The 13598-nt window shown below is 33.8% G+C and overlaps 1 protein-coding gene across 4 annotated transcripts in view; it reads left to right on the top strand.

Moving 5' to 3' along the window:
* The window catches only part of CADM2 (cell adhesion molecule 2), a 404147-nt gene that overhangs the window by 328898 nt on the left and 61651 nt on the right, over nt 1-13598 (top strand). For all 4 annotated transcript variants that reach the window (XM_039333778.1, XM_039333779.1, XM_039333777.1 and 1 more), the window contains one exon: nt 2257-2347. In XM_039333778.1, coding sequence (XP_039189712.1) covers nt 2257-2347 — 91 coding nt within the window. The remainder of the gene's footprint in view (nt 1-2256; nt 2348-13598) is intronic.

The following is a 13598-nucleotide window of genomic DNA, read 5'->3' as shown; positions in this document are numbered from 1 at the left end:
AATTCGGCAATTCATATTATTTCTAAGAACTAAATAAAGTGTTTATAATGTGCACTCACACTGTTTAATAATAAATAAGGCTTTTGTGTGAAGATTAGAATGCAGAAAACAAGATTCTTTTAAATGTATAATTGTAGTGTTTATAAATGTATAATTGTTCCATCTTTCAATATTCTTCATTTTTACAGGACCATTCACCTGGTTTAATTTCTGTAACTATCATATGACTCTCAAACACTACATCTTACCACAGTTATAACTATTCCAAGTAAATTGTTTCAGGACTAGAATGCTGGTTGCATTCATTTCATATAGTTTATTATTCACCTGCTACATAGTTTGGTTTTGAACATAGTTTGCTATTTTATATAAATAACTACATTACTTCATTGTTTTAGTTAGAATGCAATGTTACTTGTACCTTATTTTGAGAAATGAAATTTGTTTATATTTGTTGCATTTTTATTAGCTTTATATATCTTTCTGTCATGACTAACGACTGCTGAATCTCAAATTAATTGCAGAATTTCAAGATAATGTATGGCTTCTATTACCGTATAGGAGCTATTTGAATAACCTCTACAACTGCCATTTATCATGAGAATACAGAGTATTATGATAAATACGGTCACTTAAAATAAATGGTGTTTTAGTGTCCATTCAGCCTGATAGACATAACTGAAAATATTGATATACATCACCACACTGTTCCCAAGGCTGCTTTTCCTGAGTCGTGTTAATTACCTTTTGAAAGAAATTCTTCAGTGTAGCTTGAGTATCTCCAAAATGGTAGCATGTCATTCTTATGAGCACCACAGTACAAGTACAGAATACATGTAGCATCTCAACTTGTTTGAAGCCTTAAGGGTATTGTTTGCAGTGCATTTGTGTAATATGATTTGATGAACAGGCCATTCATCTAATCCAACTATTAACATAAAAGTATCCTCTCAGAAAGATGAGAATGATTAGATATTTTTCCTCCATTTCCTGAAGCTTAGGAGTTTACCATATTTTGCCTAATGCAAAGCCAATCATGTTGAACCTTTGATGGGAAAGCCATATAATCTGTGACCATGTCAAATATAGATTAAGAAGGAAAAGATAAAAATGTATTGATGCATACCTTGCTTCTGCATAATTTCCATTCTTTTTCCACATTGCAAAACAAAAATACATTTTATCTAAATTTCTTTACAAATTGTTTGTTGAATATGTTTGCATTTGATGAACATTTTGTCTTAACTCCTTTCATATTCTCAAAACATGTACTAAGCACTATTAGCCTAATATTTCCAGTATATTCTTTTAGATTCTAATCCAAGATTTCACCAAGTTTTCCACTGCCAGGCTTCTACATAATTAAAATGCAAGTGCTATGTGCAAGCATCAAGCCTTTTTCAGGCATGAATAAAATATGCATGAAAGGGCTACTAGGAATGGATGGAGCAGATATTGCTGAGTGACTGAAATCAAGCATTTTGGTTATAGATCTTTCTAATAAAGCCAGCCATGTGTATATGAACATAAACCGATGGGCTAATTAAATACTGTTTTTGTAGTTTAGCTGGTAAACAGGTCAAAGCAAGGTCATTGCAAGAAGTGGATTTTACTACAATGAATAGTGCACAAAACTAATGAAAGCTATGCTTCCATATGAAAGTATTCAGAAGCTGTGAAGAGATATCCCTAATTTAAAAAATGAATATCAAATACAAAATCAAAAGAACAATGATAAGTTTTAGATATATTACTAGTACTGCAATTAAGTTATACAGTATGTTATGTTTGTCATTTGTGGTTTTGAAATTTCATGTACAATGTATTAATGAAAGTCCACTGGTTTTGAAATGAACAGCAAAATTTCCATAGGAAGAGAGATGATGCAGAAATAATTCTAGCTGACATAACAAGGCTAGGACTGTTCATGTTCCAACTTGTCATTGGGTCAAATTTACTGTTGCATCACTGCCTACTTTGTGAATGTAAGATATTCTGTAAGATCTACTTTAGATCATACTTTTCTCTGTATATCTTACTGCCATATTGTAATAACATCTAGATCCCTTATAGCCATTCTCTGTTCTTAAACACTAAAAATATTATTTCATTGTACAGATTCATACAACCACCTGAATTCAGTATCATAGCTTAAATAAATTCCAAGGTTACCTCATCCACAAGTGAATCTGATGTTGCTTTCATAATTTGCACAGTACAATTTTAATCTGATTTTATAAATATTATTTTTTCTAGATATTCCTTCCGTTAAAATAATATCTTCTACACTGTGGCCAGAAGAAGGACTATCTATAACTTTGATTTGTGAATCCAAAGGAAAACCATTGTAAGTGATTTAACAAGCGATGTGTTTTTGTTATTTTCTTCATTCTCCTTTGATTGCAGCTTCTGACTGCAAAGCTGTACTGTTTTTCTTTTGTCCTGGGGTGTAAAATGATCTCTACTACAGAAAATCCCTTGAAGCATGTCTTCATTAAATTTCTATGGAAGACTGGTCTTTTACTTTGTCATTTATTTTAGTCTTGGGAAAGGATTCCTGCTGTGCATTTTTTTAAAGAAAGCTATTTCTACCTGAAAGAATTGCAGTCTTATTTGCTGTTCATATCATCAGACTGATAGGTACATATTCTCAAAGTAAAATCTCACATCTGATGAAAAGCTTCTACAATCAACACTTTTTTAACTAAAGTGTTGATCCTCTGTTTCTTTCAGTTGTCATTTACATGGTAATTGGAAATTTAATGATGTATGCAAATGTTTTTTCAAGTATTCCAATTTTAAAATAGCATTAACAGCCAGTGAAGGTGAATATGTTTGAAGTTAACTATGAATGTTTATTTCTTTACAAACAAATGTTAAATTCATTCTGAATATATTTTAAAATTCATTATAATTTACTACTAAGTAAATATGAACACTATTATATCCACCTACCATTGTGAGAAATAATTCAAATGATCACATTCCATTTCTCAGTATTATGTTAGATGCTCTCAACACACATGCCTTTTAATTTGTTTAGTTATGTTTGCATACTACACTTCAGGCAAGGTATTGCCAAGTTTGGGATTTGTGTTTCTACAAAGAATATCGATGGAGTAACCAATCTTGAAATTTGGATGGAAGAATTTCTTGTAAGTGTTAGGGAGACATGTATACATCTTGGCTGTTTTTCTAAAGAATATACTCTTAGCAGTCCAGTTTTTCTTACTCGGAAAGTGGTCTATTTATGATTAATTTGCTATTCTGCTCCCACTTCAATAGGAAGACAACAAAGTAACAGAAGCAACAATTATTTTTTACCAGCCAATTACATTATCACAATATACTTTTGAAGACAACTTAAAACCTGCAGTCTATTTATTAGATTTATTTATTCAGATTTGCACATAACCCTAGTGCTGAAAGCTCTGCATTGATTTGTCAAGTACACTTCTCAGGGCTAGTTTTTAAATTTAAAAGCCCCATACAGTGGATATAAAAAGTCTACATATCCTGTTAAAATGCCAGGTTTTGAGACGTAAAAAAAAAAAAAATCAGATCAAGATAACTTACTTTAAACTTTTCCCACCTTTAATATACATAAGCTGTACAATTCAATTGAAAGACAATCTGAAATCTTTTAGAGGACAAAATAACAAAAAATGTATAATAATATGGTTGCATAACCCTTAAAATAATACTTTGTGGAACATCTTTTGATTTTATGGCAGCATTCAATCTTTTGGGGAAGAATCCTTGCCCACTTTTCCTTACAAAAGCACTCCAAATCTGTCAGATTGTAACGGCATCCTGTCACAGCCCTTTTCAGGTTACCCCATAGATTTTCAATTAGATTTGCATCCTGGCTCTCACCTGGACAGTGAGACTTTGGTCTTCTTCTAGTGAAGTAATTCTTTTCTTCAATTGGGTCATTGTTGTATTAAAAAGTGAAATTTATCTTCATCTTCATCGGATTAACAAAGGCCTGAAGGTTTTGTCCAAAATTAATTAATATTTGGAACTGTTTATTATTCCTCCACTTTGACTAAAACTGCAGTTCTAACTGAAGAAAAGCAACCCCAAGGCATAATGCTGTCACCATCATGCTTCACTATGGATATAGTGTGCTTTTGATAATGCACAGTGTTATTTTTGTGCCAAACATACTTTTTGGAATTGTGGGCAAAAAGTTCACCCTTGGTCTCATCACATTTTTTTCAACGTTTTTGTCAGACTTGATGTAGATTTTTGCAAATATCCAGTTCTTGACAATGTCACTGTTGTTCCATTTTTTCTACACTTGTTGATGACTATCTTCACTATATTACATGGTATATCCAGTGCCTTGTAAATTATTTTGTACCTTTCTCCTGAATAATACTTTCCAACAGTGAGATCCCTTTGATGTGTTGTAAGCTGTTTGCAGATTATGGCTTTTGCTATAAGAGGCAACTGAGTAAATGTCAGAAAAATCCTACTACAATAGCTGAGCTTTATATGGCCTTGATCAGTCATTTAATTGATGGCAAATGTATACTGACTATGATTTACAATCAGTTTGAATATAATTGGTTAATTCTAAACACAGTCACAACATAATAACTATAATCTTAAAAGTTCTCAAAACTAGTCAAGCCAACTGCAGACCTAATTCCTGTGGGGGGGGGGGGATATTTTAATTGTAATTTTGAGATGTAATTATCACAGTGACCTTTTAAGGCAAACTACCATAGAAATTGTTTTCTTTTTATTATGAAGTTAGAAGAAAAAGGCAATTAGTTAATTATAAAACTTGTCTCCAAACAGATTGGAGATAGGAATTTTCTGTGGTTCTGATTTAGCATCTGGGGGAAAAAAAGAAACTAAAATGGATGCTGGAAAGATGGTAAGACAGTGGTGGCAAACCTTTTAGAGACCGAGTGCCCAAACCACAACCCAAAACCCACTTATGTATTGTTGGGTGAGCGTGGCTTGCTAGATGGGCGTAGCCCACTGGATGGGCATGGCTCCTGCCACTGCCTCCACCCCCCACGGCACCTTTTTTCCAGCTCCGACACATCACTTCCTCTGCCGCTGTGTGGGACTGAAAATAATTCAAGCAATTCCAACTTGCGAGATCTTTTTTTTTCCCATGAGAAGTTGAAATTGATTGATTGAAACTTTTTTTTTCACACGGTGGCAGAGGCCTAGGACTGGAGTGGCAGTGTGCGTGCCCACAGAGAAGGCTCTGCATGCCACCTGTGGCACACATGCCATGGGTTCACCACCACAGTGGTAAGAGAATGATGTATTGACCTTGACCTATGCTGCTGCAAAACAATGGATAGGATCATCTTTACATCAAGATCATGGGCTTGTACAGAAGTTTCATCAAAATGACAAAAGTGTGATTTAGAGAAAGGCAAAGGAGTGTAGAAGCCATAAGCAGATAACAGACAGTAAATATCTTCATCCTGGACAAAATAAACATGCCTTAATTCTGCATTATAGGTGGGGCAGAGAAAAGCTCTACAAGTTTCCAAATTTCTGTTATTACACCCTACAACAATAAAATCAAGTTGAAAGGTTAGATATGTTGCAAGATCACAACAGTTTCACCATTTAGTATTTGCATAGAGCAGGGGTCTTCAAACTTTGCCCTTTTATGACTTGTATACTTCAACTTCCAGAATTTCTCAGCCAGTGTGCCTGGCTGAGGAATTCTGGAAGTTGAAGTCTACAAGTCATAAAAGGGCCAAGTTTGAAGACCCCTGGCATAGAGTGTCACAATGGAAGTGCAAAGGGGTAGAGTTCATGTTGTCTCCCCTTCCCCTTGCCTCCACAACCATAAACTGAATAAATCCATAAAGAAAATAAAACAGGAAAAAAGTTCCCTAACCTTTGCAAGTAGATTTGGAATATTAAAAAGTTGTATTTGAAATCTGATATTTTTTAATTGCAAGGCTACTGGTATTTCACCAATAACTCTTTTAAAATATACTATTCTAGAATTTGTAATGCTCTACAACAGGGGTGTCAAACTCATAATGGCATGTGCTGTGTCGCGATATATCGTGACTTTTTTTTCCAATGGGAGGGCTTTAGCTTGATGCATCTGGCCCGCAGACCGGCAGTTTGACACTCCTGCTCTACAAGCTAACAAGATCAGGTGCAAATGTAATCTAGCAACAATAAAGATATATTGAAAGACAAACCATTTCTAGTAGGAAATGTGTTTATACCTTACATTGAAATGTCACAGACCTTATTGGAATAATAGTAGAGAAACAACCTAAAAGCCATTACCATATGTGACTACATAGAAAAACTATTGAGATCTGTAAAGAGGAAGGAGTTTGAAAATAAAAAAAAAATATGGTTCCCAGTTTTATGCCACACCAAGAATATACTGGTCTTAACTAATCAAAAAGAGTTTTCAGCAGCTTCAGCAACAAGAACTCCTCACAGATTTCTGCTCAAAGACAAGCCATTAAATACTTCAAAATAAACCAATTAGAAGTCTACCCATGCAAAGAATGAGTTAGCAACCTAGTTCAGGGACAAGATAATCAGGAACTGATTCTCTAGGAAATGGACTAATCAGAAATTTACCCAGCCTTCTTGGACTCCCATGACATAGATCAATGAAAGATCATTTTGCCAGGTTCAAATGCAATACAATATAGTTAATTTCTCTTCAGTTGCCTGTAAGCTACCAAGAAATACACTAAAAGTAAACTCACTCTGCCTCTGCTGGAAGAACATTAGGACACCGGAAAACTGGATAACAGCTATTCATCTGATAGGTCCTCACTTTTGAAATCATCTGGAGTTCCAGAGTACAATAATGCAAACTTAGAGCTAGTCAGAATATGCTATTCTTATAAAGCTGTTTATCTTGGATGTCATTTAAAAAATATACAAAATATATATTCTAACTCCCTTCATTTTCTTCAGAATTCTTCAAATATCCAGCTGGAGTTTCTGAAGTACCATAGTAATCCAGCATTGGAGAACTATAATAAATACCTGCATAGAAATTATGAGTTTGAAAATTCTAAAAGTATCACTATCTTAGAAAAAAGATTCAAGCAAAATAGTGTGGTTTTCAAATGAATTTTCAAATTAAAACAAGAAATAATAACTTCTACATAATAAAGGAAACACCCCTAAATGTAGGTTGGTTGTGCAGTGCATCTTTTTAAGGATATTCAAAAATTTCAGTCTTGTTAATGGCCAACTAATGTCATACAGTGTTGCTTAGTGATTTAATTAAGGAACAGAAGGAGATTAAGCATTAATGATTTCAAGAGTTCCTATGCCAGTATATAGACTTCTTATCCATCGCAATGGAGAGTGTTGGCAGGAAGTTCAAATTTATTTCCCAACTTTTAGATCTTTCCTGCCAATGTGTCAGATTTATAAGCCAAGAAGATTCTGGAGATAACAAGATAAATAAAACCACTAAATAAAATAGGTTAAAATTTGGGATATAAAAAGCACAATAGTACAGAAATATATTTCCTTAATGCTAACTGCTAACAGGGCAGGTGCTAAGAGTCTTTCATAAGTAGGAGTAAATAATTCATAATTATGCACAATGTTTTGGATATAAAGTTAATGTTCAGAAAACAAAAATATTTACAATATTTTTAATTAAAGAAGATTTTGTTTTGGGGGGTTTTTTTGCAAGAAGAATCAGGCTACTCAGTGGGATATCTTGGTTTGCACCTGACAATCAAGAAACATATCAAAATAATTGTGTTAATTTATGGCAAAAGATTAAGAGGAACCTTTAAAGCAGTGGTTCTCAACCTGTGGGTCGGGACCCCATTTGGGGTCAAACGACCATTTCACGGGGGTCGCCAAACAATGCAGTCCGCCATTTTTTCCCCTTTTCCTTAGCTGTGCTACTCCCTTTTATTCTATTGGCTTTTGAAAGCCAATAGAATAGACTCTCTTGAATAGAGTCTAATTCTATTGGCTTTCAAAAGCCAATAGGAATTGTCCAGGCTGTCTCTGCCCTGCTGAGCCTGCCAAAAGTCCCATTCTGCAAACGGTGCTGCACCAGTTGAGTAATCCTCAACTTATGACTGGTTGAGTAGTCCTCGACTTACGACCGGTTGGGGCTCACAGCGTTAAAAAGGTTGAGAACCACTGCTTTAAAGGTTGAAGAATATAAGATTATTTTTGTTAAAAAAATGTAATTATGGAAATGAATGTACAAATCCAAATTAACTATTTATTTTAAATGACACCAATTCAAATTTCAGAGAGAATCTTATAAGAATAGCAAGAACCTAATGCCACATTCACATGGAGCATTAAATCAAAAAATCCTGCAAAATTCCAAACAGAAAAGGTAGTCTTGCTCTTCCATACTTTAAATTGTACCTTAAAGCAAGCTGCCTACCTGGATAACTGATAGCAGTATGGCAAACTTGGAAGGAGTTAACTTGGCCAATGGACTTCATAGATATACAAATCAAGATAAGAACATAAAAGGAGATAATATTAGATCAAATCCAATAATAGAATAAAATTCCACAAACATAATATGTCTGACAGGTTCAGTTCTAGCTTCTTCAATGTTTTTCATGTGAGAGGTAGCTATAGCAAGAAAAATGTAATTACATATGCAAATATAGTTCAATCAGATTCTATGAATAGGTTAAAAACACAGCAAGATTACTAAGTGAATGCTTCAATACACCATAGGTGATATATTTACAAATCATTGGAAAGATAAAATCATATCTCAAGAAGAAAGGGGAATATTAACAAATAAACAGAATTTGTTGGTATAAAACCAACACCATCTATAAATTTTATATAGGTATGACACAGAGGCAGAACAAACAAAAAAAATTGTAAAATGGATGCAAAACTTAGTTACCACATAACAATGGAAAGAATTATGGACTAAAGCTATATATTATACATCAAATTTAACTTTAAAAAATTACTAAATGTTTTACAGACTGTATATAGCTCTATCAGTAATACCGTAAATGCCGGCGTACAAGGTGACCCAGCGTATAAGACGACCCCCATCTTTATAGCCGGGCTGCATTCCTAGAATGTCGTCTTATACGCCGGAAACTACCAGTATTTCCGGCATATAAGACGACTCGGCGTATAAGACGACCCCCGTCTTTGGCGCCGATTTCAGCACTTGCAGAAGTCGTCTTATACGCTGGCATTTACGGTAACTAAAATACAGAAATTATACATCAATATATAAGGAAAATGTCATGAAATAGAATAAATATTTGATCACTTGCAACTCACTCCCAATACACTGGAAATATATACATAATGTAATGCAAAAAAAAAAATCTTAGAATTTGAATTTGAAAGGAAACCACAACTGTTCCTACTAGGTATAATCTCATAAAAAATAACAAGAAGCAAAATAATTTAATGAGTAGGAGCTAAGAATTCCAAATGACCCCCAATTTGACCATCAGTCTTGAGTAGGGATCTCCAAGACTAAATATGAAAAATCCCTAGATTTGTGAAGCCCAAACTGATAACTGGATCTGGCAGCAATGGATAACTTTCCCCAGTAATGTTGAAGTTTATGTACATGTTAAATGGGTAAGAGAACTCTCACTACACAAATTAGTACCAAAGGTACAATCTCTAACCCCCATAGCACCAACTGGAACTGGTCTTTGAGAAAGGAGAAAAACTACCATAATATAGTGCCTCCAATTCTCAGATATCATAATTGGCCTGCAAAAATATCATAGTTGAGGGCTTCAAAATTAACTAAGAGATGAAGGTCATCAAAGATGGATACATTGCCTCCATCCCAGCTTCACTTCAAAGGTCTTCAGCAAGTTCAACAATGCCTGTCTGTACTAATCACTGACCTGGGGTAAAAAAAAAACCAGTTTCCTGCACAATCCTCTACAACTATAGTCTTGACAAACTTCTCAACAGACTTCCTGAATAAAGGCAAATTTGAGATGAGTTGATAATTATAAAAATGTGTTGGATCCATCGACTGTTTCTTGGGGAGGGGGAGGAACACACTACCATCTTTAATGCTAAAACAACTATGCTCTCTCTTAAAGGAGCCAGCCTCATTGCATGGACCTAAGCAACTGGTCACCTCCCAGGCAACCTGAACAACTGTTAATGTACAATGTAGTTGTACATGATGTAATGTAAACAAATGTATAACAGCTACAAGTACACATAATTCCTGTTTTCTGTTTTTAAACTGTCTCACATATACTCTGGGATGATGCTGATTTAATAATTTACTGTAATACTTAAAATGTTGCTTTTACTAGATTTTTATTTCAAGGCCAGCATCTTACCACTATGCCAAACTATCTCTCATGTTAAAATGATTTGGATATTAAATAATACTTGATATGGAAAGGCATATGTGTTCTCCTACTATCCAGATTGTTGGGACCATGATGCTTTTTTTTTTTTTTTCAAGGAAACTATTCCCAAGTTCTTTTTTCCTTGTCATTTGCTTTATTGAAACTCTGATTTTGTTTCAATAACAATTAATACTCAAGACAATAAGGAAATAAGATTCAGGTAACCATGACAACTAGGGGATAATAAAGTAGTATTCCTATTCAGGTTTACTTAAAAGGAGGTGATGTGAGTGGCTATGGGCTTAGTGTAAAATTGAAAAAAAGAAATATCAAGCATATACACTTTTTTCCAGAATGCCTTCTCATTTCCCAAGAAATAGAAATCTGGGACAACAGTCTATATCGGGGGCTGGGTGGGCTTAATTCCATTGCTCTTGATTGGTAGAAGATATAGATAGAAATATAAAAAAATGAATAAATCAATTAAGAACTGAACCTTCTATCATCTTCAAACTATGACTAATATAGGCTTTACCACAGTCACAACAAATCATCTTACTTCCTTTTCCATCTTCTATCCAGGCTTGTAGAAAATTGATAAGGGCGTAAAACATGGGCTTAAAAAAGAAGCTTAATAATTTACGACTTACCACATTAAATTGTTCCCATACTATAAAATGTAAGAAACTCATATACCCTTGAATTTGCTGACCAAAATTAGTGTATGACTACTTATTTTTACTCCTGTTTCCTTGTTGTTTTAACTTTGGACAAAGTTCCTAGCTTGTCTTGCCCTGATTTCTTGACTGCTGGCTAATTTCCTGATCTCCTGGCATATGACTACATTCCCTATGCAGCACGCCATTGATTTATCTTTTTGATCTGATGCTCAAATCAGCTTGATGTCATTCATGATTCATTTGGTATACTGGGCTGTTTGCCCGGCTTTTGCTATTTTTGGATTGTTAGCATTTATCTTTAGAAAATTAAGACTTTTTTTTTTAAAAAAAAATCTTTTAAAATTAATAAATGAATCAGTCTTATGTTAGAAGATTAAAAAGCTTCAAACACAAAATGCAGAATGAGTTTAGATGAATCCAGTTTGGGAATATTGCTTTATGTGGCTGTTTATATGAGGTGATTTGGCACTTTGGCATAACTTGCCATCCCTGAATGGCAGTTCCTTTTCCCACATTGCATTTGCACTAGTCAACTTTTTAACTATCCTCACATTTAAAAGCAATTTGCAATATAATCAGGAGGAATAAAGGGACAGTTATAGTTTAGATTTTAGGTTATTATTTCCTTTACAAGCATGCTAGTACCCTAAAGGACATACGTAGCAATCAAAGCCTTCCTTTTATATTTATTAGCAGATTTAATAAATAAAAATTCTATAGGATTCTAAAGTTTCTCTTCTTAAAATATGTGAACAATGGTTACTAAATCTATTCGCATATATATGTTCCAAAAATATGCAAATGTAAGATGTATTGAGATAATGAAAGATTCAAGTGACCATCTAATGGTGGTTACAAATTACTGGAATTAATTGAGAGCTGTGTTGTTAATGCGAATGAAATACAGTTGAGGATATTAATATGTTCCATTTTTGTTCAATAATTCTGTTTCTGCAGATGAAGGGATATAATGTAGTGAGGTATCAGAAAAAAACACCTTTATTTTCTTTCTTGAATCTTACCTCATTAGTGTTCTCAGTCTTCTTCTATCTGAGCTCTGTAAGATTTTGTAAGATAAAACTGCACTATAAAATTGCAGAGACCTCAACTGCTATTTGTAGTCATGTCACAATTTCATACATTGTATCAGTGCCACCTTTTTTAACCTTTTCCAGGCATAAAAATAAGAAAACATGCATAATACTTTAAAATAATGTAGGACATTTCTTGTAGTTTTAAAATAGTTTGCCTTTTCATTATTTAGTATTCACAACATATATATGTTTAATAAATTAACCTATATATTTATTTTTAGATAAATGTGCAAAGAAGCCGTTAAGATGAGAAATTATGAGTGAACTGAAGATGAGAAAATATGTATCTTACGAAGTTGGTTTTAAATCATTAGAGATTTTTGTCTGCTAAATTTAGTACCTATTCTTCTATACCTTAAGAGAAATAAGTTAAGTCAGCGTTTTAGCAGAAATGCACAGAGTTTGAACGTAAATGTTTTCTGCTAAATTACATGTGCAAAATTGGCTTCAAAGCTCATCTGTTTGCTAGATAAGAATTTCCCTTGGGCTTCTAGCTTTGGGTTTGGAGGTTAGCCAGAGGACAGAATAATCAGACTCAGCACAGGTAAAATAATAAATGAAGTATTGAAACACTTACTTTATCCAGAAAATGCTTCTTTGCAGTTTGAAATACTGTTATATTTGGAATGCATTTTTCCCCCCTCAAAATGAATTTTGTACTCTGTTTTAAAATATTTTTTTCATAAGAGAAGAAAAAACATTTTCAAGAAATCTTGAATATTATTAATCTTCTGATATCATATTTTCCCCAAATTACATTATTCATGTGTGGGGGTGGGGTTTTGTGTGTGTGTGTGTATGTGTGTGTGTGTGTGTGATTAATGTAATTTGGGAAAAATACGATATCAGAAGATTAATAGTATTTAAGATTTCTTGAAAATATTTTTTCTCTTATGAAAAAAATTTTTTAAAACAGTGTAAATTACATTATTCATATTTGTGTGTGTGTGTGTGTGTACACATGAATAATGTAATTATTAGAATTAGAAATAACACCATATTTTCTTCAAGACCATGTCTATACTGTGTTGCACTTATACTCTATTCTCTTGTTATGTTGTCTCTGGCAGTATAGTTTTATCTATATTTACTTAGAAATTGAGTGTATTACCAGGTAAAATGGTTTGGGATATGCCTATACATGAGGGATGGGCATCTTTTGGTGGCTGAGCACTGCGTTGGGATAGAAGTTAAAGCTTGTAGAATATAAAGTAATGAGTTGGTAGAGAAAAATGTAAAATGGGAAAGCTTCATCTTGCATAAAGTTACTAGTATAATAGTACTACATTACTACTATAGTTGTGTCAGGACCACCAAAACTTTTCCAAGTTGAAAGGATTGAACAGTGACATTACCATTGCCCAAGGAATGCCCAGTTGGAGGCTCCTTTCATTGCCCCATTAAGTTGTCCACTAATGTGGTACCCATCTATCTACTTGCAGTCACCCATTTTCAAATTGTGGGGTCAGCAGGAGCTGGAGCATGTGACAGGAGTTCAC

This window comes from Crotalus tigris, unplaced genomic scaffold, assembly GCF_016545835.1.
Source record: "Crotalus tigris isolate CLP2741 ecotype Arizona unplaced genomic scaffold, ASM1654583v1 scf7180000024508.2633422, whole genome shotgun sequence".
In the NCBI taxonomy this organism is placed as follows: Eukaryota; Metazoa; Chordata; class Lepidosauria; order Squamata; family Viperidae; genus Crotalus; species Crotalus tigris.
Note: the sequence above shows the minus strand (reverse complement) of the source record. Positions and strands in the feature narration are given on the sequence as shown.